Genomic DNA, 27,132 nt, shown 5'->3' with positions numbered 1-27,132 from the left:
AAATATCATATTAAGATCTAAAATCAACTTAGTTCAATTTTTTTCTTACATAAAAGACATTTGAAAATTAATCGAGGTTATTATACAATCTTTTGTGTGGAGAAACCGATAGTGAGTGCCTACTTTGTGTTTTTAGGAAAAGGTGGACAATATTATATTAATTACGCCACTCCGATTTCACAAGTGGATACGATTGTGCCAAAAAATTTCTTGTATAGTCCTTACTCCGGTCTCCACGTGTATACGGTTTTCAAAGAAGCAACCTTCTATTGGTTTCCGCGACAACGGGGCAAAAACAAATTGTCTCGAAAAAGGCGGCTCCATATCCACCAGAAAGGCAACACTGCACAATTTCATTGGAGGCTCTATACCATACCCTTTTTACTAAGAAATAGCTAAATCAGTGCAGCAATTTGATTGTTCCAGTTTTTTTAGACTCCTCACATGGCACTTCCATGTGCCAACTCTATTGCTGCAAACCTACCATCGACTTTCATTATTCGGTATGGGTGACAAGACAACCGAACATAGAGGAAATTACCGATATTCAATTTAAGTATAATTTCAATTTGCTGATTCTTTTAATATTCTTAAAAAAAACATCATGTAAAATTATCAACTCTCTTTTCTTAATTTTTTTATTTATAATTTGCAACAAATAATTTAAAGTTCCACCGTAATATGCATTTATCATCGTTAATATCAAGCCATTTGATAAGAAGCTGTGATCATATAATTAAGTTTTAATTAGATGGGGTCACCAAAATCCACATGAGAGTTCGTTCAAACACAATTTGCATGTACATAGATCAATGAGTTTGACTACCCAACCATCGAAAAAAACGTCATCATCGTCATCACAACGCAATTCATTGGAGGTCTTCAACGATTCTGCTGCTTGGTGAGTACACATGGTATGAATATCATTATTACATAATGTGAGTGTTTTTTCATAACGTTTTATTATTGTTGTACATTTTGTTTGATCTTATTATTTACATCTCAGCTATATTTTTGATCGTTTGATAAAATCTTTCTTCTAAAGAATTATGTTTTTGTTGAAAATGTAAGAAAATATTTGTTGCAATTTATGAAACTTAGAATTAATTATAAAGAAATAAGCTTCTATCTACTTTTCTTTTAGAATTCACAATGAATTAAAATATATATATACATATATACAGGGTGGCTGATGAATATTGCTACAATGATGAATATTGCTACATTTTTTTTTCGGTGTATGGAATACATTTTTCTTTTATTCATGTTAAATTAAATTATTAAATTAATTATTAAATTATTATTAATTAAATTAATTAATTAATTAATTAAATTAATTATTAAATTATTATTATTAAATAGAAAAAAAGTTATTACATTTTTTTTTGGTAGCGGCTTTCATCAGCCACCCTGTATATATATATATATATATATATATATATATATATATATATATATATATATATATATATATATATATATATATATATATATATGTTTGTCAAGTGCATGTTTTGACGACACTAAAAAATTCGACTTTTTTCGACGTACATAGCTTCGTTATACTTTCCTCATTACCTGCATTGCGATTTTTTAACCTTCACACTTCCTATTTCATACCTTTGTTAGATTACTGCAAACCACAAAATTCAAACCTTCCTCTCAGTGTTGTGTATGTTTTGACAACATTTTCTGGCTACGACATTGCCACCTTTATTCAAATTGTTATAACATTACGCCGTTCTTTTCAATCAGCTTTGGATTTCAATCTTTGTTTACAATTAAAAAGCAACCACAATACGTCACATATAAGAAGTGTTCGCATACTTTTTCTATCAAATTTGTTGAGGAATTTTGCAACTTCTCAATTACAAAGCACATTTAATGTTTTTCTCTCTCACACCCCTTGCGCTCTCCTCTGTTGGTGAATTAAGTACAACATCGAGTTTGAATTTCAATCTTTTTTTTAATGAAAACAATACAATACGCCAAATTAATAATCACAGGCACATATAAGGTGTGTTCGCGTATACATCCTATACAAATTTGCAGAAGAACAAAAACCTTTACACTTGAATTATTTAATTGAGTAAAACAAAATAAAGCTGTTGCTTTTCGTAAAATATAACAACAACAGATAATTTACGAAAAGCCACATTTTTACAGCTGCTAGGAAAAACCTTTGGCATAAAATTTCAAATTCCCAACTAGAAAACTCTGTCCACGCCGTCACAAAAAAACAAAATATATCCTCTTCTTGTTTCATTTTGTTTTATAACATCCTTTCAAGATTTATAAAATCCCTTCAATACACCAAAAATTTATTTTGGATATGGACACAACAACATTGCATCTTTATCGTAACTAATCGTGTGACGAGTACGATTTCGTAATGTATGAATATTTTTGGACAAGTGCACTTGATTATGAAACATGGTTTAAATTCAAAACTATGTTGACTTCCAAATATTGTTCCAAAGCATCGTTTGAAGAGAAATGTGAAATCATTAGAGGACATCTGCTAAATGTCAAGATGTGTGTGGAAAAACGTACCGAAAAAAGGAGAAACGATGTATTCCGTTCAGTCAATACGCAGACATGAAAAAGACATGACAAATACGACAAAGATACAAATTTACACATAAATCATGATGCGTGATCATCATAAATTTATTGGTGAAAATAATGTGGATGTGTGTATATGCCCATGGGTGCCCTCAAAAGGTAGGGTCACTTGCCCAAGAATAAAAATCTCTAACAACTAACAAACACTTGATTGGCACATGAAGTAAATTCAAATAATATATTGCATTTAGAAATAGACTTTATTTTATAATTTCTCTCTTTGAAAAGTGTTTTATTGTTGTATTTTTGTCATTCTAATACTATTTTCTTGCTTATGTGGCCTTTGTGGTTGTGAAATACATAAATTTTCTAATAATTTTTTCTCGAAATCCTTTAAGTTCGAACAGTCCATTGAAACTTATGCCCAATTCACACGTTACATCATGATACGTGAAAATTATAAATGGATTGGTGAAAATAATTGTTTATGCATCACATGCAACCACAGAAAAGTTGATAAAACGCTCTCATTTCAGTACCATACGGTATTGATAGTAAAACAACACCGTTTGGTACAAAAACAATACCGGATGGTGTGGATGAAACATAAAGTAATTAGTGACGTTTGGTACTAGCCTTATTACAGAACTATAGTCAGTTTTAATAACAATATGTTATTGGTTTAAGCACCAGTAAGATATTGATTTCAATACCAACCCGTTATTGATTATGCCACCCCCTAATGAACCAAAAAAAAAAAAACCATTGAAAATCATTGTATCTAATTTTGTTTCGTTTATTTATGTTAATAATTACCAACCTCAATTCTACATATTCAGCAATTGATTCCATATCCATTGCTTCCCAGAAGTGGTTTTCATATGAATGTACCACCACAGCGTCATTTTCCACACAATAGACTATCATGTTTTTATACCCTGCACAATAAGATGGGGGGTATACTAATTTCGTCATTCTGATTGTAACTACTCGAAATATTCGTCTGAGACCCCATAAAGTATATATATTCTTGATCGTCGTAAAATTTTATGTCGATCTAGCCATGTCCGTCCGTCTGTCTGTCGAAAGCACGCTTACTTCCGAAGGAGCAAAGCTAGCCTCTTGAAATTTTGCAAAAATACTTCTTATTAGTGTAGGTCGGTTGGTATTGTAAATGGGCCATATCGGTCCATGTTTTGATATAGCTGCGATATAAACCGATCTTGGGTCTTGACTTCTTGAGCCTCTAGAGTGCGCAATTCTTATCCGATTGGGATGAAATTTTGCACGACGTGGTTTGTTATGATATCCAACAACTGTGCCAAGTATGGTTCAAATCGGTTCATAACCTGATATAGCTGCCATATAAACCGATCTTGGGTCTTGACTTCTTGACCCTCTAGAGTGCGCAATTCCTATCCGATTGGGATGAAATTTTGCACGACGTGTTTTGTTATGATATCCAACAACTGTGCCAAGTATGGGTCAAATCGGTTCATAACCTGATATAGCTGCCATATAAACCGATCTTGGTTCTTGACTTCTTGAGGCTCTAGAGTGCGCAATTCTTATCCGATCACAATGAAATTTTGCACGACGTGTTTTGTTATGATATCCAACAACTGTGCCAAGTATGGTTCAAATCGGTTCATAACCTGATATAGCTGCCATATAAACCGAACTTGGGTCTTGACTTCTTGAGCCTCTACAGTGCGCAATTCTTATCCGATTGGAATGAAATTTTGCACGACGTGTTTTGTTATGATATCCAACAACTGTGCCAAGTATGGTTCAAATCGGTTCATAACCTGATATAGCTGCCATATAAACCGATCTAGGGTCTTGACTTCTTGAGCCTCTAGAGTGCGCAATTCTTATCCGATTGGAATGATATTTTGCACGACGTATTTTGTTACGATATCCAACAACTGTGCCAAGTATGGTTCAAATCGGTCCATAACCTTATATAGCTGTCATATAAACCGATCTTGGGTCTTGACTTCTTGAGCCTCTAGAGGTCGCAATTATTATCCGATTTGCCTGAAATTTTGTACGACGGATTCTCTCATGACCATTAACATACGTGTTTATTATAGTCTGAATTGGTATATAGCCCGATACAGCTCCCATATAAATCGATCTCTCTATTTTACTTTTTGAGCCCACAAAGGGCGCAATTCTTATTCGAATTGGCTGACATTTTACACAGGTCTCCAACATATAATTTAATTGTGGTCCAAACCGGGCCATATCTTGATATCGCTCTAATAGCAGAGCAAATCTTTTCCTATATCCTTTTTTTGCCTAAGAAGAGATGCCGGGAAAAGAACTCGACAAATGCGATCCATGGTGGAGGGTATATAAGATTCGGCCCGGCCGAACTTAGCACGCTTTTACTTGTTTATGTAGAATATCTTTAGAATTTTTACAATATCCATCGCTTTAAAGCAATTGAAGAGGTTTTTACGCTCTTATATTGTATTAAAACATTGTATTTATTTATTTAACAAATATTTTTTAATGGCGATAATATTTTACGTACAAAGCTCAACAATACTTCCGACGCGAGAACAAGAATATAAATGTGAAAAAAATCACATTCATTGTGATTTTGTTCGATGATTCGTGCCAGCCGACGTAACGTTTAAACAGAAATATGTAATGATTTCTTGACAGATGTTGTCCAATCATTAATTGACAAATTTGCTGTTAAATGACATGATGTGCACGGAAAAAGGTACCAAAGTAAAGTAGAGAAAAGAAGAAAGTGGTATATCATGTTTGCGAAATGCTTTATTTAACACCATTGTACAATTGAGTGGTAGCGTCACTAGCACAACCATGACATAATTACCAGGTAGTGTACCGTAAACAGCTGTCAAAGAGATATGGTTGTATGTGTGCGTATTATAGTTAAGAACGATAACACATATACAACGAAAAATGGCGCGAACTAGCAACATACTCAAAATCAAAGTTGCACGAATATTTTGTTGTTGAGCAACAGCCACTACCTGTAAATGAATATATCTTGATCATAACAACAAAAAACTACCCCATACGAAACTACCTTGAGTGGCAAATACCGATAATTGAAATGTCAAAGCGGTTTTAGAAATGAACTTTGTTTTACAACTTATCTTCTTTAAATGTGATATTTGTATTTTGATCATTGTAACACTGTTTTGTTGGAATATTGGATCAAATGGTACATCTTTTTAAGATTTTAGAAAAAATCACAGCTGTGTTATCAAGCCTACATGATGAAGACACATTTGATGTACAATGTAAGTTGAACAATTTACGCGGTACATCATGATGCGTTATCATCATAAATTTATTGATTAAACCTATGACATAATTACCAGATAGTGTACCGTAAACAGCTGAGTAAAATTTTTTCTCGCGAAGTGCACTATCTGTCAAGGAATTTTGGTTGTTTGTGTGTGTTATAATCAATAACTATTACACACAAACAACGGAAAATGGCGCGAACTAGTAACATACTCAAAATCAGAGTTGCAGTCAGGATGCACTAATAAGATGATGTCATGCGAATAGCTGAGTAAATTTTTTTTTTATTTAAGTTGTACTAAATTAATTGTACCATAGTTGAACTAATCACTAATTTTGACAGATAGTGCACTTAATATTTTGTTGTTGGGCAACTGCCACTACCTGTAAATGAATATATCTTGGTTAAAGCCTGGTACTGACTTCATTCGCACCGAAAATGTCTATTAAATTATTTCGAAATCCGACGGACTCTTTTCTTTGTCAGAACACAAGCAAAAGTCAAACAACAACACACAACAAATACAACAGTATTGAAGCAAAGTTGATTCGGCCCATTTCGTGAGCATTTAATTACGTTTGCAATTAAAATTGTGCGAAATTTATCCTGATGCAGCGACATGTCGCTACTATTTTGCTCATAGAACTCAGTGCCACTTGTACGGAATGTGTTGGAATTATCTCCGTCACCATATTTTTATAGAGCATTTTGACAGTTTTTCGTGTGAAAAGTCGAAGTCAATACTAGACTTAGAATAAATGTGTATGTGTCAAACGTATATATGACCATATGAAAAATTAAATCATTTTAATTTTTTAAATAATTATGTCAATCGTGTGTATCGTGTAAGCAGAAATTTACTTAAGGCTCTATCACACTACATATTCTTGTCCTTTGGCATGCCACTTTTTATGTATCATCGGTATTTCTTTATGTATGTCATAAATGCCGATTAACATACGATTCATCATTTTTGCTATCACATTAGTACATTATTTTTGTATGACATAACCTAAAATGTGAAGAAAGCTGATTTTTTATGACTACAAATTGTTAAGGTTGTGAAAACAATTTAATTTGGGGTTGCTTTCATCAACTTACAAAAAAAGAGGAGAATTCTTTATATTTCTTAGAGCATCGCTCTAATCGAAAAAAAACAGTGCTATTCAGAGAAGTGATTTTCATATCACACTATGTGTGGAACTTTAACAATAACAAAATTTAAAATGTATTGTTTGACATAAGACAATCACATGTAATGTGATGACACCTTTAAAAGATGATAAGATTTTTTTTAAAAAATAAAGAAATGGAAAAAAATAAAGAACAGCTTAATGAGTTTATAATATTAAAATCATAAAAAACATTTGTATGTAAAACCTTTGTTTTACGGCGTGTTTACACGTCATTGACGTGTCAGTCGTACCGTTTAAGCAGAAATGTGTAATCATTACTTAACAAATGTAGGATGACAGGGTTTGTTCAGAAAATATAATGAAATGGAAAAAAGTAAAGAAAAATTAACAAATAAAGCAAGGCTTAATGTGTTGGTAAAGCAAAAATCATTTATATTTGGAAAACTTCAAAATATTGAACATTAAAACTTGTATTATTGCGTCAATCTAATTTTTCTTTATAAAATCAGCTAACCCCGAATAAATGACCAGTGTAAATGGGGTTTTATTATCAATCAAACTTGTTTACGGCTTTTACAGCATTGCATGCTAAAATTTTTGTTGTTTGGCATGTTTTACCATAAACCAATAAATCCACTTTTCGCTGGATGTCTTTAAAACCTAGAATATATTAATTTTCAAGCTGATTGTGTGATGAAAATACGACGAAATGCATCTATCGAATGAGGTATATATATGTATGGTATATACGTACATATATACGAATGTACACTTGTGAATATATGATATGTACGTACATTCGTACGCATGTACACTTGTATGTGAGCTGATCTTCATATAAAATTTTGCTCAAATCGAGGTAATTTATTTTACAATATAAACGTAATCTAAAGAACAATTGCATAGTTAAGTGTAAGTATTAATACACAAATATTCTAGCATTAAAATATTTTCCCCCACAATCCTTTTTTAAGTGCAAACTGTCCATTAGAACTTAGGTAAGCATCAATGATTTTCCAAATAACATCAGGCTATATTTGCCAGCCATATGCACCGAAAGTTCCAACGTTGGAAGTACCCGTTAAGATCATACAACGAATACCAAACACAATTACTTTTTCATCCATATAATCTCTATTTGGAGCGTGTGTCGAATGAAAGCAATCTCCTATGATGAGATGTAAAAATGACGTAGGGGGTTGTTTTTTAGATTGGTGAGAAAAAAATTAATTTTGCAGTGCCAATCAACCATTTTTTCTAACACTGACAAATTTGACGGTTGGCAAAAATCAAAAGTAACATGATTTGCGCGCCACATAATAATACAGAAAAAAGACAGAAAATAATTTGCGTATTGAATATTTTTTAAAAATATTTTCCGTTACTGCTAGCAATTATATTGCAAATACGAACGTTGCAATATGAAGTTATTTAAGGACTTGCTTTGGAAAAGAGGAAGACACGGCGAGTAAGTTATGTTATTTTAAAGACATCTGTATAAATTATTTCAGAATTTTATAAAGTTTTGTACATGGAACCTTCTTTACAAATCATTACTTCACGAAAAATTAATGCAAATGCAAATTTGCTTCTATTTTTATACCCTCCACCATAGGATGGGGGGTATACCAATTTCGACATTCTGTTTGTAACTACTCGAAATATTCGTCTGAAACCCCATAAAGTATATATATTCTTGATCGTTGCGACATTTTATGTCGATCTAGTCATCTCCGTCCGTCTGTCTGTCGAAAGTACGCCAATTTCCGAAGGAGTAAGGCTAGCCGCTTGAAATTTTGCACAAATGGCAGCTATATCAGGTTAGGGGCCGATTTGAACCATTCTTAAGTTGGAAGTCATAACAAAACACATCATGCAATATTTCAGCCAAATCGGATAAGAATTTCTCCCTGTAGTGGCTCAAGAAGTCCACACCCCAGATCGGTTTATATGGCAGCTATATCAGGTTATGGACCGATTTGAAAGTCATAGCGAATTTGTTGAAAGTCATAGCGAAACATATCATACAAAATTTCAGCCAAATCGGATAATAATTGCGTCCTCTAGTGGCTCAAGAAGTCAATACGCCAGATCGGTTTATATGGCAGTTATATCAAGTTATGGACCGATTTTAACCATACTCAGCGCAGTTGTTGGAAGCTATAATAAAACTCCTTGTGCCAAATTTCAGCCAAATGGGATAAGAATTGTGCTTACTCTTGTGCTCAAGAAGTCAAGACCCAAGATCGGTTTATATGGCAGCTATATCAGGTTATTGACCGATTTGAACCAGTGGTTAGATTTCATAACAAAACACGTCGTGCAAAATCTCATTCCAATCGAAAAAGAAATGCGCTCCCTAGAGACTCAAGAAGTCAAAACCCAAGATAGGTTTATATGGTAGCTATATCAAAACGTGGACCGTTATAGCCCATTTACAATCCCAACCGACCTACATTAATAAAAAGTATTTGCGCAAAATTTCAAACGGCTAGCTTAACTCCTTCGAAAGTTAGCGGGCTTTCGACAGACAGACGGACATAGCTAGATCGACATAAAATGTCATGACGATCAAGAATATATATACTTTATGGGGTATTAGACGAATATTTCGAGGAGTTACAAACAGAATGACGAAATTAGTATACCCCCATCCTATGGTGGAGGGTATAAAAATGTATGACATATTTGTTTGTAAAAATATATTTTGTGTAAAATCTATTTTTAATAGGTCGCATGCTGGGAACGGTAACATACTTGATAATGACAGATCATTTTTTGTCAGTCGTCAACGTCTTAGGTTACCATTAAAAGAGCAGCAATTATGTTGTGGGTATCAATTACAGCGACTACTTTATTCGCGTATTTGATAAGCTTTCATATCTTATTCTAACGGGATTGTACAGTTTAAAACACACATTTAGAAGTGAAAATTTTGTGTGAACGGAGCGGTCAGGTAAGTACTTTTGCCACAATATAAAAAATAGTACTTTGCATACAAACTAAGAAATCAAAGACTACAAGATGCATAAAATTTCTTCAAAATATAATAATGAAGAAAATGGGCATGAAATCTCATCACAAAAAGGATATTTTAGGCATTATCGTTGGTAAAATCAATTAAAATTAAATCAGCCTTTTTTGTTTTAGTTGAAGTGCCTAAAAGATCCATTTGATGATGAAATTTCATTTTCCAAGAGATGTTCTATTTGATGGCTCAACAGGTGTGTTCATCGGCATTTTGAAGAAATTTTGTCCAACATGTATTCTTTGATTTCTTAGCTTGTGTGCAAAATTCCATCAAAATTGGATCATGTTAAGATGTAGCTAACCTCAGTGTTCTAGCTTCCATATTAGTGTCTCCGTCGGTTTACTGTATAACTTTTACTTTTTATACCCTCCACCATAGGATGGGGGTATACTAATTTCGTCATTCTGTTTGTAACACCTCGAAATATGCGTCTAAGACCCCATAAAGTATATATATTCTTGATCGTCGCGACATTTTAAGTCGAACTAGACGTCCGTCTGTCTGTCGAAAGCACGCTTTTGAGGGAGAAGAGCTAGCTGCTTGAAATTTTGCGGAAATACTTTTTATTAGTGTAGGTCGGTTGGAATTGTAAATGGGCCAAATCGGTTCACGTTTTGATATAGCTGCCATATAAACCGATCTTGGGCCTTGACTTCTTTAGCCTCTAGAGGGCGCAATTCTTGTCCGATTTGACACATAGTGTTTTGATATCACTTCCAACAACTGTAAGTAGTATGGTCCTAATCGGTCCATAACCTGATATAGCTGTCATATAAACCGATCTTGGGTCTTGGCTTCTTGAGCCTCTAGAGGGCGCCACTCTCCTCCGATTTGACTGATATTGTGCACATAGTGTTTCTATATTACTTCCAACAACTGTGCTAAGTGTGGTTCAAATCGGTCCATGTTTTGATATAGCTGCCATATAAACCCATTTTGGGTCTTGACTTCTTGAGCCTCTAGAGAGCGCAATTCTCATCCGATTTGGCACAAATGTACAAATTGTACAACGGCTCCTCCCAAGGCCCTCAACATACTTGTGCAATATGGTCAGAATCGATCTATAGCTTGATACAGCTCCCATATAAACCGATCTCCCGATTTCGCTTCTTGAGCCCCGAATCGGACTATAACGTGATATAGCTGTGGGCAAGATACGCCATTTTGTGCTATAAGGTAGTTTTAAGAACCTAAATCTAAGAATTACAGAAAAAACTTTTAGTCGCCCAATATGTAATGTCAAAATTTCATTAAAATCGTTTCAAGTATATATATATATATATATATATATATACACTAGCTGACCCGTGCTGCGCCTTCTTTTACTTTATATGGAACAATAGTTTCCTTGGAATATTTATTTTCGACAATTAAAGATTTTTTAGTGAAATACCATGCTACGAAAATAGTATATCGCTTAACTAACAGTTTAAAGATATAAGTGCCTTTATCTGAATCCCATATGATCTTTATTGATCTACGAATTCAAGTTTGGTTGTAAGGTGTACTCCCAGATACATGGCCCAGAAAAATAAAAAATTGGTCCCGAATGTGGGCATCAATTCTTGCTCTACCCCCCAATACTTTTCATTTAGGCCCACATTGTCATGGTCGGTAAATATGCCCGATTTAGGGGTGTTTTGGGGATTGGGGTGGTCGCCCAAACTCTAAGCCCGGAAAATATATTAGGAACGTTCTCTATTCTCATATATCTATATATCATTTATTTGAACCTCATATTGCCATTGGCCTCAAAATTGGATATCAAATTCGTTTTCAAATCTCATTGAAACTCCTTATTGGAAAAGTCAGCAAATATGTCCGGTTTAAGGTATTGGCCCAAAAAACTACAATATAAATATTTAGTTCCACTCTCTTTAGGACCCAAGTTGTCTTGGTGAGCAAATACGTCCTATTTGGTGGTTGTTATGGTGGTGGGACGTCCCCTAGACAGTTGGTCCCTAATATTGATATCAGATACGTGGTCTACTCCCACATATCTTTAATTTGAGCCCCATATTTCCGGCTTGGGGGTGTTTTGGGGGATGGGCGGCCTCTCTGTGAGTTGGCCCTTAAAATATACATCGGATATTTGGGTGGTGTCGTGGGGGTGGTGTGGCCCCATAGACAGTTTTCCGAAATATTAATATCATATTCGTGATTTCATTTGAGCCCCATATGGCTATGGTCGTAAATTTGTACCCTTTGGGTGATGTTTTTGGGGAGAGGCGGCCCCCTAAAAACTTGGTCCCATATTTGGATATCATATAGACAATTTTCCCGAAAATTGATATCAGATTTGTGCTTTACTCCCAAATACCTTTCATTTGAGCCCCATGTGGCTATGGTCGTAAATGTGTCCCCTTTGGGGAAGGTTTATGTGGAGAGGCGGCCCCCAAACACTTGGTCCCGTATTTGGTTATCAGATTCATATTCTACATTCAAATACCTTTTATTTAAGCCCCATATTCCCATGGTCAGTAAATAAGTCCTGTTTGGGGGGTGTTTTGGGAAAGGAGTGGACCCCCAGAAACTTGTTCCCACATTTGGATATCAGATTCGTATTCTACTCGCAAATACCTTTCATTTGAGTCCCATATTGCCATGGTCGGTAAATATGTCCGATTTGGGGGTGTTTTGGGGGTTGGGCTGGTCCCCCTAGCACTTGGTCCGACATATGGATATCAGATACGTTTTCTTATCCTAAATACCTTTCATTTGAGTCCCATATTGTCGTGATTGGTCTAAATATATGTTTGGTAGGTTTTAGGGTGGGGCGGCCCCCCTAGTTACCCCATCCGAAATTTGGACACCAAATTTTTATTTTTAGGGTACTATATGAGAGCATACAAAATTTCGCTTAAATCGCACCAACCATCTCCGAGATCTGGCGTTTCTTAAAATTAGGGTAAGAAAATCGGTTCAGCTGTTTCTGAGTCTATAAGGAACACACAAACAAATACAAATTGATTTTTATACCCTCCACCATAAGATGGGGGGTATACTAATTTCGTCATTCTGTTTGTAACTACTCAAAATATTCGTCTGAGGCCCCATAAAGTATATATATTCTTGATCGTCGTGACATTTTATGTCGATCTAGCCATGTCCGTCCGTCTGTCCGTCCGTCTGTCCGTCCGTCCGTCCGTCTGTCTGTCGAAAGCACGCTAACTTCCGAAGGAGTAAAGCTAGCTGCATGAAATTTTGCACAAATACTTCTTATTAGTGTAGGTCGGTTGGTATTGTAAATGGGCCATATCGGTCCATGTTTTGATATAGCTGCCATATAAACCGATCTTAGGTCTTGACTTCTTGAGCATCTAGAGTGCGCAATTCTTATCCGATTGGGATGAAATTTTGCATGACATGTTTTGCTATGATATCTAACAACTGTGCCAAGTATAGTTCAAATCGGTCCATAAGCTGATATAGCTGCCATATAAACCGATCTTGGGTCTTGACTTCTTGAGCCTCTAGAGTGCGCAATTCTTATCCGATTGAAATGAAATTTTGCACGACGTGTTTTGTTATAATACCCAACAACTGTGTCAAGTATGGTTTAAATCGGTCCATAACCTGATATAGCTGCCATATAAACCGATCTTGGGTCTTGACTTCTTGAGCCTCTAGAGTGCGCAATTCTTATCCGATTGGGATGAAATTTTGCCTGTCGTGTTTTGCTATGATATCCAACAACTGTGCCAAGTATGGTTCAAATCGATTCATAACCTGATATAGCTGCCATATAAACCGATCTAGGGTCTTGAATTCTTGAGCCTCTAGCGTGCGCAATTCTTATCCGATCAGAATGAAATTTTGCACGACGTGTTTTGTTATGATATCCAACAACTGTGCCAAGTATGGTTTAAATCGGTCCATAACCTAATATAGCTGCCATATAAACCGATCTTGGGTCTTGACTTCTTGAGCCTCTAGAGGGCACAATTCTTATCCGATTTGAATGAATTTTTGCACGAAGTATTTCGTTATGATACCCAACAACTGTGTTAAGTATGGTTGAAATCGGTCCATAACCTGATATAGCTGTCATATAAACAGATCTGGGGATTTGACTTCTTGAGCTTCTAGAGGGCGCAATTCTTATCCGATTTGGCTGAAATTTTGCATGACGTATTTTATTTTTACTTTCAACAACTGTGTCAAATAAGGTTCAAATCGGTTCATAACCTGAAATAGCTGCCATATAAACCGATCTGGGATCTTGACTTCTTGACCCCTAGAGGTCGCAATTATTATCCGATATGCCTGAAATTTTGTACGATGGATCCTCTCATGACCATCAACAAACGTGTTTATTATGGTCTGAATCGGTCTATAGCCCGATACAGATCCCATATAAATCGTTCTCTCTATTTTACTTCGTGAGACCCAATGGTCGCAATTCTTATACGAATTGGCTGAAATTTTACACAGGTCTCCAACATATAATTTAATTGTGGTCCGAACCGGACCATATCTTGATATCGTTTTAATAGCAGAGCAACTCTTTTCTTATATCCCTTTTAGCCTAAGAAGAGATGCCGGGAAAAGAACTCGACAAATGCAATCCATGGTGGAGGGTATATAAGATTCGGCCCGGCCGAACTTATCACGCTTTTACTTGTTATATATAAGATATCGTTCATCCGATAAACTAAGTTGTGTAGGATATTTACATTTGCCTTTCCCTACTTGTTTCAACTTTATTTTATTCCAATATTTCACTTAATTATAGATGTATTCGCTAATAAGGACCTCAAATAAAAATCTTTTTGTTGTCCAATCAAAGGAAATTTCCTGGAATGGTACTAGGAGTGTGCTCTTTAAGCATGAGGGAAAAGGGCATGTTGGTCTCCTTGTTTGTAAATCAAGTAAGTATTACAAATGTTGTCAATTTCCATATTTGGATACGCTTTGCGCATTATTTCATTTGTTTTATATAAATTAATTAAAACAATAAATTTTTTTAAAGATAATTATAGTTCCCTATTGGATAGAAAAATAAGGGAAGAAAAAAATGGTAATTATATGTTTCCTTTAATTTTATTTCAAATGTGTACAAAAAAATTAAAGATTTAACATTTTTTAGGAAATTTGCCAAAACAAAACAACAATAAGGAGAAAGAAAATGCCATATCACAGAAAATTCAAGTTAAACCCGGTAAGTAATAACATGCGCACACTGCAACATGTAGACAAGTTGTTGCCGACACAGGCTATCTCTTGTGATATTGGCCCTAAGATATGTTTCTAGCAACCTTTTTAGACTTTTTACCATAAATATGACTATGAGCTAGAACTTGACGTGGTTAAACTTGGTTACGTTAGGTCTGAGTGGCAGTCTTTTTAAACACACACACATAGACATTTCTTGTCCATTGTGATACCACATTGTGATTCCCATCAAACCCAGGACCCCCGGAATAATGTTTTCAATAAAACACATTTTCCAAAAATTCCAATATGGAGGACTATATTTATAATTATGTAATTTTCTACTCTTTCCAGAAATTAGTATTCTTTATAAAACACAAACTGTGTAACCAAATAAGTAAAAGCCTTGAGTTCATTTACCAAATTATTGTTATTGCTTCCATATTTCTATATATCCATATTTGCAAATACTTTGTTGAGATAATGCCATAAATGTTTCAGATATTCTAAAAAGTTCTTAATTATTGAAGCAATGTCGGTATATTGGAATAAAAATTAATGTTTTCCTAATTGATGAATTTGTTTTCAAAGCTATTATGTGATAAGGTTTTTTATGTTTGTGTTAATGCCACAAAAAAATTTAGTCATACATAGCATTGCAGAGAACTTCAATATAGAATTTGATACACAGTTGACAACTTTTAAATACATTTCGGGTTTCTATTCCAACATACCAAAAATGATTCAATAATTGTAAAATTTTTATAATATCTGAAAATTTTGCGACATTGTCTCAACAATGCATTGACAAATATGGATATATATGGAAATGTGGATGGAATAACAAGAATTTGGTGCCAAAATCCAAGGGTTTTGAATTATTTGGACAAACAATTTGTGTTTTATTAAGAATATTAATTGCTGGAAAGAGTAGTAAACTATATTGATAAAAAGGTCTGCTATGACGGAGCAGCAGCTGAGGAATAGTCCACACGGAAAGTGTCCAGCGTTCTAAGGAAGGGTAGTGCCACCGCTTTTCAATTGCGTCTGCATGCATACGGAAACTAATTATAAACAATGCCCACCCTACATATTATTTTTACGGAAAGCCATGACCTACATTGATGCCATAAATTTACCCACAATTTACAATATGGGACTCAAATGAATGGCAAATGGGAATAGAATACGAATCTGATATCATAAGAAGGGCCGCCTCTTCCCTCCAAAAAACACCAGACGCAAAAGTAGACTGATATGGGACTCAAGTGCACAGTATTTGGGGACAGAATACGAAAATGGTATCAAAATTTAGCACCAAGTGTCAGGCGGCTGCCTCGCCCACCCCCTCGGACTGCGTCGACCCGAAAGGCTTCGGGTTAACCAAGTTTGTTGACGACAATCCTCTGGCTTCACCGCCAAATCATCTGCTCTTTCATTCCCTTCCGTTACGGCCCGGCACCCTAACGATGCGGATTTTGCCATTCTCAGAGAAGGCGTTAATCTCCTTCTTACACTGCAAGACTGTTCGTGACCTTACCTTCCTGGTTGTTATTGCCCTTATGGCAATTTTACAGTCGGTAAAGATGTTCACACTCGACGTCCTCGCGTTAGCACCACACCATTTCACGCATCCGTGATCGCACGGATCTCCGCCTGCAGGACCGTACTATGGTCAGGCAGTCTAAAACAGATGTTAGTCCCTGGGTTTTCAATGTAAACCCCCAGACCCACTCTGTCCTCCAGCTCATGATCCTCCAGATGGCAATATTAGGGTTCCGTCAATCCAAGACTGTGCCCATGGCAGCAGTGCGTCGCACTCGACCTCAAAGTTCACCTCAGGTATCCGATCGGAAACCTCTCCCCTTCCTTCCAGGTTTCCTATCGTCCCCGCGATTATACCGCGATGGTATGAGCTCCTCCCATCCTCAATCCATTCTCCCATCGCCTTAAGTGTCATAGCCGCAGTGGTTGCCTCATGTGTATGTCAATGGGTCGGATATCTAGAATAGTCTCCAGTGCCCTAGTGGGCGTGGTCCTCATCGCTCCGCCTATCCAAAGACAACATTTTCTTTGAACCTGTTGCATGGTCCCTATGTTGCACTTTTTCTCCAAAAAAGTCCACCAAACTATTGAGGCGTAAGTAAATATTGGTCTAATCACGCTCCTGTAGAGCCAGTGGACTATCTTCAGATTCAGGACCCATTTCGAGCCTACATATTGCTCAACATCTGTGAGCCTTTTCAGTACGCTCCTGAATGTGACACTGCGAAGGACCCCACCAGTGCAGTCGTAATCCTGTTGACATTTTCGTCAATGTCTTCTATAATTGGACAATCCAAATTGTGTTGCCCAAACACAAATTGTGTGACCAAATAATTAAAAGCCTTGGGTATATTTACCAAATTCTTGTTATTGTTATTGTATATATCCATATTTGCCATTTGCCCTCCAACAAACCACCAAACGGAAAAAGGGGCAGATAGAGGTCTCAAGTGCACGGTATTTGGGAACAGAATACGAAAATGATATCAAAACATGGCACCAAGTATCAGGGCGTATCACCCTAAACAAAAAACCAAATGGGCATGCAGGCTGATTAGGACAATAGAGTACTCAAATGAAAGGTATTTAGGAGTCGAGTACGAATTGGGATTTATTATTTTGTATCCGATGTACCTTCATGACATGATTTTGAAACCAAATACCCTAAACAAGTTGATTTATGTGGATGTGGGAGAGGCTCATTGCCCTGAATGCCTCATTTGGGCACTACTATCAAAATAATTTAAAAAAAGTTGTGAATATTAACTCCATGAGGTGTCCTTCTACTGGCCCGTCTCTGTAGAACTACAGAACCTAAGCCAGTCGTAATACGTCTTTTAGTAAATAAGTTATTAATAAACTTTTTTACAATAGTATTGATGCCGAAAGTGTGCAGGTCCTTCTGATTAACGGGTTTTGCATTATTGAAGGCACTATTAATGTTCCTATGTCTTTCTGTCTGTCCTCGTATTCTTGTGATCCAAAAATTCCAATATAGAGTATAATTTTTATAATTGTATAATTTTCTTCTCATTCCAGCAATTAATATTCTTTATAAAACACAATTAATTTTCTTTATAAAAACCAAATAATTAAAAGCCTTGAGTTCCTTTACCAAATTCTTGTTAATGCTTCCATATTTCAATATATCCATATTTGTAAATGATTTGTTTGAGATATTATAAACATTTCTTAATTATTGAATCAATGTCGGTATATAGGAATGGAAACCCGAAATGTCTTTTTAAAAGTTGTCGACTTTGTATAAAAATGTATATTTTGCCTATTTTTTCAAAGCTATTATGATACTTATGTTTGTGTTAATGACACATAATATATATATCATTGGAAAGAACTTCAATATAAAATTTGATTTATAATTGACAACTTTTAAATACATTTTGGGTTTTTATCCCAATATTCTAAAATTGATTTAATAATTTTAAAATTTTTATATTATCTGAAACACGACTATGTAAGAGCTGTCAAATGTGACGCCAAGTATTTTGGGGCACTTGATGGTCAGAATCATTTCTCCATCGACTATCACAGTCAGCTCGGCATTCACCCCACGCGTATTTGTAGTGAACAATGTGGCTGAAGATTTGGTGGCAAATATCTTCAGATTTCTTGCAGCGAAATATGAGGCAAGTTCGTTGAGGTAGACGTTCAACCTATCGCAGATGTCAACAATGGGTGGCGGCCTGATGCCACAATACGATCTCTATGCCGTCTGGAGGGGGCGGAATGGAGGATAGTTAGAGGTTAAAAAGTACCGGAGATATAACCCCGCCTTGGGAAACTCCGTGTTTCACTCTAAGTGGCTTCGATTTCTTATCATTAAATTACACAAATGTCTGGCGACCATACAGATAATTCGTGATCCAGCGTTTCACGCCTGGTTGGAGGGACGTATTGGCGATGTACTCAAATAGTTTGGCGTGGCTGACCATGTCGAATGCCTTTGATAGGTCTTGTGTCACGAGGACCGTCCTATAACATGGCCTGGGCTGACTGAAGCCACGGCAAATGTGTGCGGTGATGGCATGCAAAGCAGTTGTAGTGCTATGCAGTCTTCGAAATCCCTGTTGATGCTCGGTGAATGGAAATTCTCCTGCGAGGCTCGGGAGGAGTAATGCCCCAAGCTTCTTTGCTGCTGGTGAGAGAAGGGAGTTCGGCCTGTACGACTCCCCCAAATGCTTTGTTGAGATAATGCCGTAAATGTTTTAGATCTTATAAAAATTTGTTAAAGAAAACCGGAATGCCTTTTTAAAAGCTGTCGACTTTGTATAAAAATTTATATTTTTCCTAATTGATGACTTCGTTTTCAAAGCTATTATGTGATTAGGTTTTCTATGTTTGTGTTAATGACACATACATACATATATAGCATTGGAAAGAACTTCAATATAAAATTTGATACACAATTGACAACTTTTAAAGACATTTCGGTTTTCTATTCTAATATTCCAAAATTGATTCAATAACTTTTAAATGTGTATAATTCTAAAACAATTACGACATTATCTCAACAATGCATTGACAAATGGCGATATATATGGAATAAATAAATATGGATGGAATAACAAGAATTTGGTACCAATACCCAAGGATTTTAATTATTTGGTCACGCAATTTGTTTAGTATTAAGAATATGAATTGCTGCAATGAGTAGTAAATTAATTAACGAAAAAGAGAATTTAAATTTATTAAGAGAATTTAATATTTAAACTTGCTAAAATTTGGTACAGTGAGTTGAATTATTAACACGACATCCGTCACAAATAAGTTATAGATGGGATCAAGATGGGGGAAAGTATATATATTCTTGATCAGCGTAAAAATCCAAGACGATCTGGACATGTCCGTCCGTCTGTCTGTTGAAATCATGCTACAGTCTTCAAAAAATAGAGATATTGAGCTAAAATTTTGCACAGGTTCTTTTTTTGTCCATAAGCAGATTAAGTTCGAAGATGTGCTATATCGGACTATATCTTGATATAGCCCCCATATAGACCGATCCGCCGATTTAGGGTCTTAGGCCAATAAAGGCCACATTTATTATCCGATTTTGCTGAAATTTGGGACAGTGAGTTGTGTTAGGCCTTTCGACATCCTCCGTCAATTAGGCCCAGATCGGTCTAGATTTGGATATAGCTGCCATATAGACCGATCCTCCAATTTAGGGTCTTAGGCCCATAAAAGCCACATTTATTATCCGATTTTGCTGAAATTCGGGACAGTGAGTTGTCTTAGACCCTTTGACATCTTCCGTCAATACGGCTCAGATCGGTTTAGATTTTGATATAGCTGCCATATAGACCGACCCTCCGATTTAGAGTCTTAGGCCCATAAAAGCCACATTTATTATCGGATTTTGCTGAAATTCGGGACAGTGAGTTGAGTTAGGCCCTTCGACATCGTCCGTCAATATGGCTCAGATCGGTTCAGATTTGGATATAGCTGCCATATAGACCGATTCTTCAATTTTAGGGTCTTAGGCCCATAAAAGCCACATTTATTATCCGATTTTGAGAAAATTTGGGACAGTGAGTTGTATTAGGCCCTTCAACATCCTCCGTCAATTTGGCTCAAATCGGTCCAGATTTGGATATAGCTGCCATATAGACCGATCTCTCGGTTTTAGGGCCATAAAAAGCGCATTTATTGTCCGATGTTGCCGAAATTTGAGACAAAGAGTTAAGTTAAGCCCCTCCACATATTTCTGCAATTTGGTCTAGATCGATCAAGATTTGCATATAGCTGCCATATAAACCGATCTCTCGATTTAAAGTCTTGGCCCCATAATCCGATTGCACTGAAATTTGACACACTGACTTATGTTATGCTTTTCGACATTCGTGTGGAATATAGTTCAGTTCGTTTTATTTTTAGATATAACAACTAAAAAGACCAATATTTTGTTATATACAATTGAACAATAACTTTTACTTATTAGTATCTGGTCCAAATCGGAACATAGCTGCTATGGGGCATAAGGTATGAATTTTGCACCGGATTTTGAGGAAAGATGGTTCACATATATATCCGAGGTGGTGGGTATCCAAAGTTCGGCCCGGCCGAACTTAACGCCTTTTTACTTGTTCAAGCTTATTTGCGCTCATTTAAGGCCATTATTAGTTACATGAGATCCTTAAATGCCAATTTGGTCTATAATTTAATGATGAATCGTCTGTTAAATAGTTAGTCGCGAGCTTCTTCCATTTCGCACCAAATTTACATTGTTGGACTCTAAGCCAACAACACGCTTATGTAGAGTGCGAACTGAAGAAAATGTCGCAGTCAGTATATCAATGGATACATAAATAAACAGAATTGTCGATTTTAGAGTAGCGCAGAGGTTAGCATGTCCCCCTATGACACTGAACGCCTGGGTTCGAATCCTGGCGAGAACAACAGAATATTTTTCAGCGGTGGTTATACCCTCCTAATGCTGGCGACATTTGTGAGGTACCTTGCCATGTAAAAACTTCTCCGCAAAGATGTGTCGCTTTGCGACACGCTTTTCGGACTCGGCTATAAAAAGGAGGTCCCTTATCATTGAGCTTAAAATTGAATCGGACATCACTCATTGATTTGTGAGAAGTTTGCTCCAGTTCTTTAATGGAATGTTCATGCGCAAATTTTGGAGTAAAGATCTGCCAGAAGCATTGCAAGAGCTACCAATGCAACCAGCAAAGTCACAGTTTGGTGCGGTTTATGGACTGGTGGCATCATTAGACCGTACTTCTTCAAAGATGATGCGAATCGTAATGTAACTGTAAATGGTGAGCGCTATCGTGAGGTGATATCCAACTTTTTTTTGCCCAAAATGTAAGAGCTTAACTTGCATGACATGTGGTTTCAACAAAACGGCAACAGCACGGGTAGGAATGAACTTAGTGTGTGGCGAGTTCGGTGAACAATTTATTTTACATTCGGGTTCGGTCAAATGGCCAGCTAGATCGTGCGATTTAACGCCTTTAGACTATTTTTTGCGGGGCTATGTTAAACCTCATGTCTAACAGACAAGCCCGCTTCAATTGGCGCATTGGAAGACAAAATTGAAGCATTTATTCGTGATATACCGGCAGAAATATTGGAAAGAGTATGTCAAAATTGGATTAAGCGGATGGACCATTTGAGACGCAGTCACGGTCAACATTTGCATAAAACAATCTTCGAACATTTAAATAAATGGCCAAGTACTATCGATTCAAATAAAAATTTCATGCATTTTTCTGAATTTTATGTGTTTTCTTTTTGAAAAGCTTTCCTATAGCTCTAAGAAATAACCCCTTATATATATTTGTGTATAGCTGTCATTTAATCTCTTGAATTTTGGGAATTCGAGATAGAAAATAGTAAACTATGCCTAAAGTGGATTTGGACCACAAACTCAAGGCTATTTTAAAGAAAATTTTCAGCAAATTTGATTGTAATAATCAATACAATAAAGTTTATTGTATTGATAAGAGAATATCAATACAAGAAATAATAAGAGACTATTCAGTTAAATCCAGTTAAAACAGTACAATCGAATTTCTTGTATTAGTTGCAAGTTATTTATGATTATCTAGATATGTATGTCAGTTATCTCCAATGACACTGTTTACCTTCAATATAATTTCAAACTCGACGCTTTTTTTTAAGGGGTTTACCAGGACAAATCTAATCGGAATGTCGGCAAGATTGCTGCTAGTATTACAAAAATGGAATATTCATTAAACCAAGATGATTTACCTACAACTAACTTAGAGTTTCCTGAGGATGTCACATTATGTTGTTTTAGTGAGAAGTATTTGAAAAATGGGGAGGATCCTCTAGTTCTTATTTCATCACCAACGCCAGAAAGCCACTTACCTCTAAAACCATCAAAGCCCTCCTCCAATATAGACTTAAGCTCGACACTTTTAAATAAATGGGTTTCTAAGGACAAATCTGGTTTGGATCTTAGCTTGGTTTCTGCAAATACTACGCAAGGCAATACCACCATTGAATGTTTAATAAACCAATATGATTTATCTACTAAAGAGGATAGTCCGGAAGTAGAATTATTTTGTCCCGTTTCTAATGTATCACCGACTCAGTTACATCCAATAAAATCGACGTCCACCTACAAAACAATTTTAAACTCGACCCATTGCGAAGGAGTTTCTCAGGATAAGTGTGACTTGGATGTTAGCACAATTGCCGCAGATACTTCGAAATGCGAATCCAACATTGATAGTTCATTGAACCGCGAGAATACGTCTAATTCACAGTATGTTCCGGACACCAGCTTATGCTCTACTTTTGAACAAAGCCTAACAATTATAGAGGATCCTCTTAATATAAATTTGGTTACAGTTCCTCTCAAAGGCAAAGTCAAGAAAAGGCATTATTGCAAATTTTGCGGTTCATTGCAGACTCAGATTGGAAGGCATTTGCTTTTGAAACATAAGGCTGAGAGAGAAGTAAAAACTGCGAGCAGGTTGCCGGCAAAGAGTGATGAGCGTATGAAAATTTTGGCAAAATTGCGGAAAGAAGGTGATTTTGTTCATAATACTAACAAAACTGCAAACACTGGCGTTTTAATTTTACCAAGAAATCCACAAAAGAAGTTTGCGAAAAGTGCCACTGATTTGACTTGTTGTTGCACTTGTAAGGGCTTCTATTCCAAAATGAGTTTTCGACAACACCGGTATAACTGCCATAAAGTCAATAGGGCTAGAAAAAATAAGTTAACTATAGCAGCGGGTAAAGCACTAACTCAATTTTACCATCCAGCGGCCAGTCCAGTCCTAAGAACGAAGATTTTGCCAGTTCTCAATGACGACGTTGTAACCGATTCCATCAGGTTTGATGAACTCATAATAAAATATGGTAGGAGGATGGCCGAGAAGTACACGTCCCCCCACAATTACGAAATGATTCGTGCTCATTTGCGGTATTTAGGCAGGTTTAAACTTCAGGCTATGGCTTTAGATCATGAAATTACCGAATTAAAAGACGTCTTTAGGCCCCAAAAACATGATATGTGCATAGAGGCTATAAAAAAAGTAGCCAGTTGGAATGAGGAACGGCAATGGTATGATCATCCACAAGTGGCGATAATACTTTCGTCTTTAATAAAAAAATGTGCATATACATTGCAAGCGGAATATGTTAAAGATCTAGCGGAAGAAGATAAAAAGAAAACTGTCCGTGATTTTATCTTACTGTGGGAAGAAGAAGTACCTACGGTTATAAATAGAAAAGCCCTTGAAGACCAGAGCAACCAAAAGCGGATAAAAAAGTTGTCCTGCCAACAAAAGAAGATATTAAGAAATTGTACTTTTATCTTAAAAACTTAGTGGCCGAATATATTTCGAAATTGACAAGCTTTGATATGGACAGTTACATCGAATTGAATAAATGTACTTTAGTGCTCATACAAATCTTTAACAGAAGAAGGGCTGGAGAACTTGAGCGCATCCAAATTGCTAACTATACCAACAAAGAAATTATAACAAACAGAATGGAGAAGGAGCTGCTGAGCAATTTATCTAATGAAGCAATATTTTTTGCAAGACAATATGCTAGGATTAACCTAAGAGGCAAACTAGGCCGCACTGTACCTGTGCTTCTTTGTCCTTTAACAGTTAAAGCAATTGATAAAATTTTAGAATACCGCAAAAAAGCAGGGATAACTATTAAAAACCCTTTTATATTCGCAAACCCGGTAGCTTCCAAAACATCCAACCAATACTTTCGTGCATGTACTTTGATTAGACAGTTTTCCACTGAATGCGGTGCAGAAATTCCGGAAAGTCTGCGTGGAACTAAATTGCGTAAACACATAGCCACTTATATGTCAATGATTAATGCAGAAGAGGCCTCTATTGATAAATTAGCCAACTTTTTGGGACATCATAAAGATATCCACAAAAACGTTTACCGAGCAGCAATTCCAGAAGCTGAAGTAAATTGCGTGTCCCAAATTCTTATGGCAGCAATTGGTATTAGTGATAATGGCGTTAACGACAATGAAAACGATGAAGATGCCGCAGACGACGAATGTGAAGGAGGTAACGTTGGTGATGAAGATAGTAGAGGTAACGTTGGCAACCAAGGTAATGGAGGTAACGAAGTGGATCTTGGTAATGGAGGCAATGTCGGTGATAGAGTTGACTTAGACGACCAGAGCAATGGGTATGACGCAGCAGTAATTGGCGATCAAAATATCATCACCTCTACCGTGGAAGATCAAAATGGAGATCCAGATTACATGCCAAAGAAGAAGAGAAGAAGTAGTAAATTTTAACATTTTTCTCGCACCAACTTATAACTTAGTATTAAGATTGTCTTTCAAAAAATCTTTTCAGAAAAATATTTTAAATATTTTATCGATATTTTAATAAATTTTTAAATTTTTAGCTTCTCCCTATGGAAAAACGAAACGTCGGAGATGGACACCAATGGAGAAAGAAGTGCTGCGCAACGAGCTGGGAGATCTTGGAAGAATAAAAAAACTTCCTACCGTATTAGAATGCCTCAAATTAAAAAAAAAATACAATATTTTGGAGGGAAGAACCCCTCAGCAAATAAAATCTTTTATTGATAATCAAAAAAAGCCTTATAGGGACAAGGCCTAATGAGTGAATTTCGAATATTAATTTATTTCTTAATTGGTTTTATTTAAAAAACTATTGCTTCATTTACTAAAATTTAATTAATCGTTTTTTGTTTTGGATTTTTTTGTTTTGTTATGTGATTGCGCCAATAAATTTTTTGAATTCTTAAAATGTTCAAAGAAACTAGTCAAAATTATTTCTGCTTATTATATTTTTTTTGGTTTTAACGGACTACGCTATACTGACGGGAATTTGACAGTGTTAATTCAAAAACGGGGTTTTCAAACCACTGCAGTTGTTTTGCTGAAATTTGGGACAGTGAGTTGTGTTAGGCCTCCTTCGTAAATTTGGCTTAGATCGGTCCAGATTTGGATATAGCTGCCATAGACCGATCCTCCGATTTAGGGTCTTAGGCCCATAAAAGCCACATTTATTATCCGATTTTGCTAAAATTAGGGACAGTGAATTGTGTTAGGCCCTTCGACATCCTTCGTCAATTTGCCCTAGATCGGTCCAGATTATATAGGTGCAACATAGACTGATCCTCCGATTAAGGGTCTTAGGCCCATAAAAGCCACATTTATTATCCGATTTTGCTGAAATTTGGGACAGTGGTTTGTGTTAGGCCCCTTGACATCCATCGTCAATTTGGCCCAATTTATTTGTTAAAAAAACTTTCTTCCCATTTTTAAAATATATTTACAGCAAGATTGCAATATATAAAATATGTTATTATTAATATATAAATAAGTAAAAAATTAATTAGTTTAGGATTAAGAATTAAGCAATAAAAAAGTTTTATTGCCTACAATTTTTAAAAATTGTAAAATTTTATAATCTTGCCCTAACAGGCAAAAAACTTGAAAATGAAAGTTTTACCTTGTAATGTTTATTAAATGGATGTCCTTCGAAAATAATAAAACCATTTAGGTCTATGGTAAGCTAAATCTCTATACACAAAATCGTCTTGCGACAGACTATCTGATTAGTGCATAGCACAAATAGGTACTTGGCAATTAACATGGTATATGAAATTTGTTATTACCATAAAAATGAATCTTTTCGCAAAAATATATATCGATTATGAAAAATATACCACCAATAATTTTGGGAATTATCGTTAATACAACACTCATAGAAATTTGTTAGTAAAATAAGCGACGATATTTGCTGTAACAACAGCAAAGCTGCTAAAAATGGGACAGCAATAATTTTTTGCTCAAACAGCAAACAATTTCTGCGATTCTCAGATAATAAAAAGTTGGTGCAAATGAAAAATGATAGAAAAAAAACATACCAAAGTGTTTAAAA

The 27,132-nt window shown here is 35.8% G+C and overlaps 1 protein-coding gene across 3 annotated transcripts; it reads left to right on the top strand.

Annotated features, from left to right (window-relative positions):
• The first annotated feature begins 768 nt into the window (after window positions 1–768).
• LOC131994016 (uncharacterized) lies at window positions 769–25,961 on the top strand. Of its 3 annotated transcripts, none has more exons than XM_059360056.1 (5): window positions 769–901; window positions 14,763–14,898; window positions 15,000–15,047; window positions 15,117–15,188; window positions 25,625–25,961. In XM_059360056.1, exons 2-5 carry the CDS (start codon window positions 14,763–14,765, stop codon window positions 25,840–25,842), a joined length of 474 nt encoding a protein of 157 aa, XP_059216039.1. In that variant the 5' UTR covers window positions 769–901; the 3' UTR covers window positions 25,843–25,961. The 3 variants fall into 3 exon arrangements, with proteins under 3 accessions (XP_059216039.1, XP_059216038.1, XP_059216040.1); XM_059360055.1 differs by lacking the exon at window positions 769–901 and adding an exon at window positions 9,864–9,952; XM_059360057.1 differs by lacking the exons at window positions 769–901; window positions 25,625–25,961 and adding exons at window positions 9,864–9,952; window positions 15,282–15,402.
• The last annotated feature ends 1,171 nt before the right edge of the window (window positions 25,962–27,132 follow it).

Source organism: Stomoxys calcitrans, chromosome 1 (assembly GCF_963082655.1).
Source record: "Stomoxys calcitrans chromosome 1, idStoCalc2.1, whole genome shotgun sequence".
Taxonomy (NCBI): Eukaryota; Metazoa; Arthropoda; class Insecta; order Diptera; family Muscidae; genus Stomoxys; species Stomoxys calcitrans.
Note: the sequence above shows the minus strand (reverse complement) of the source record. Positions and strands in the feature narration are given on the sequence as shown.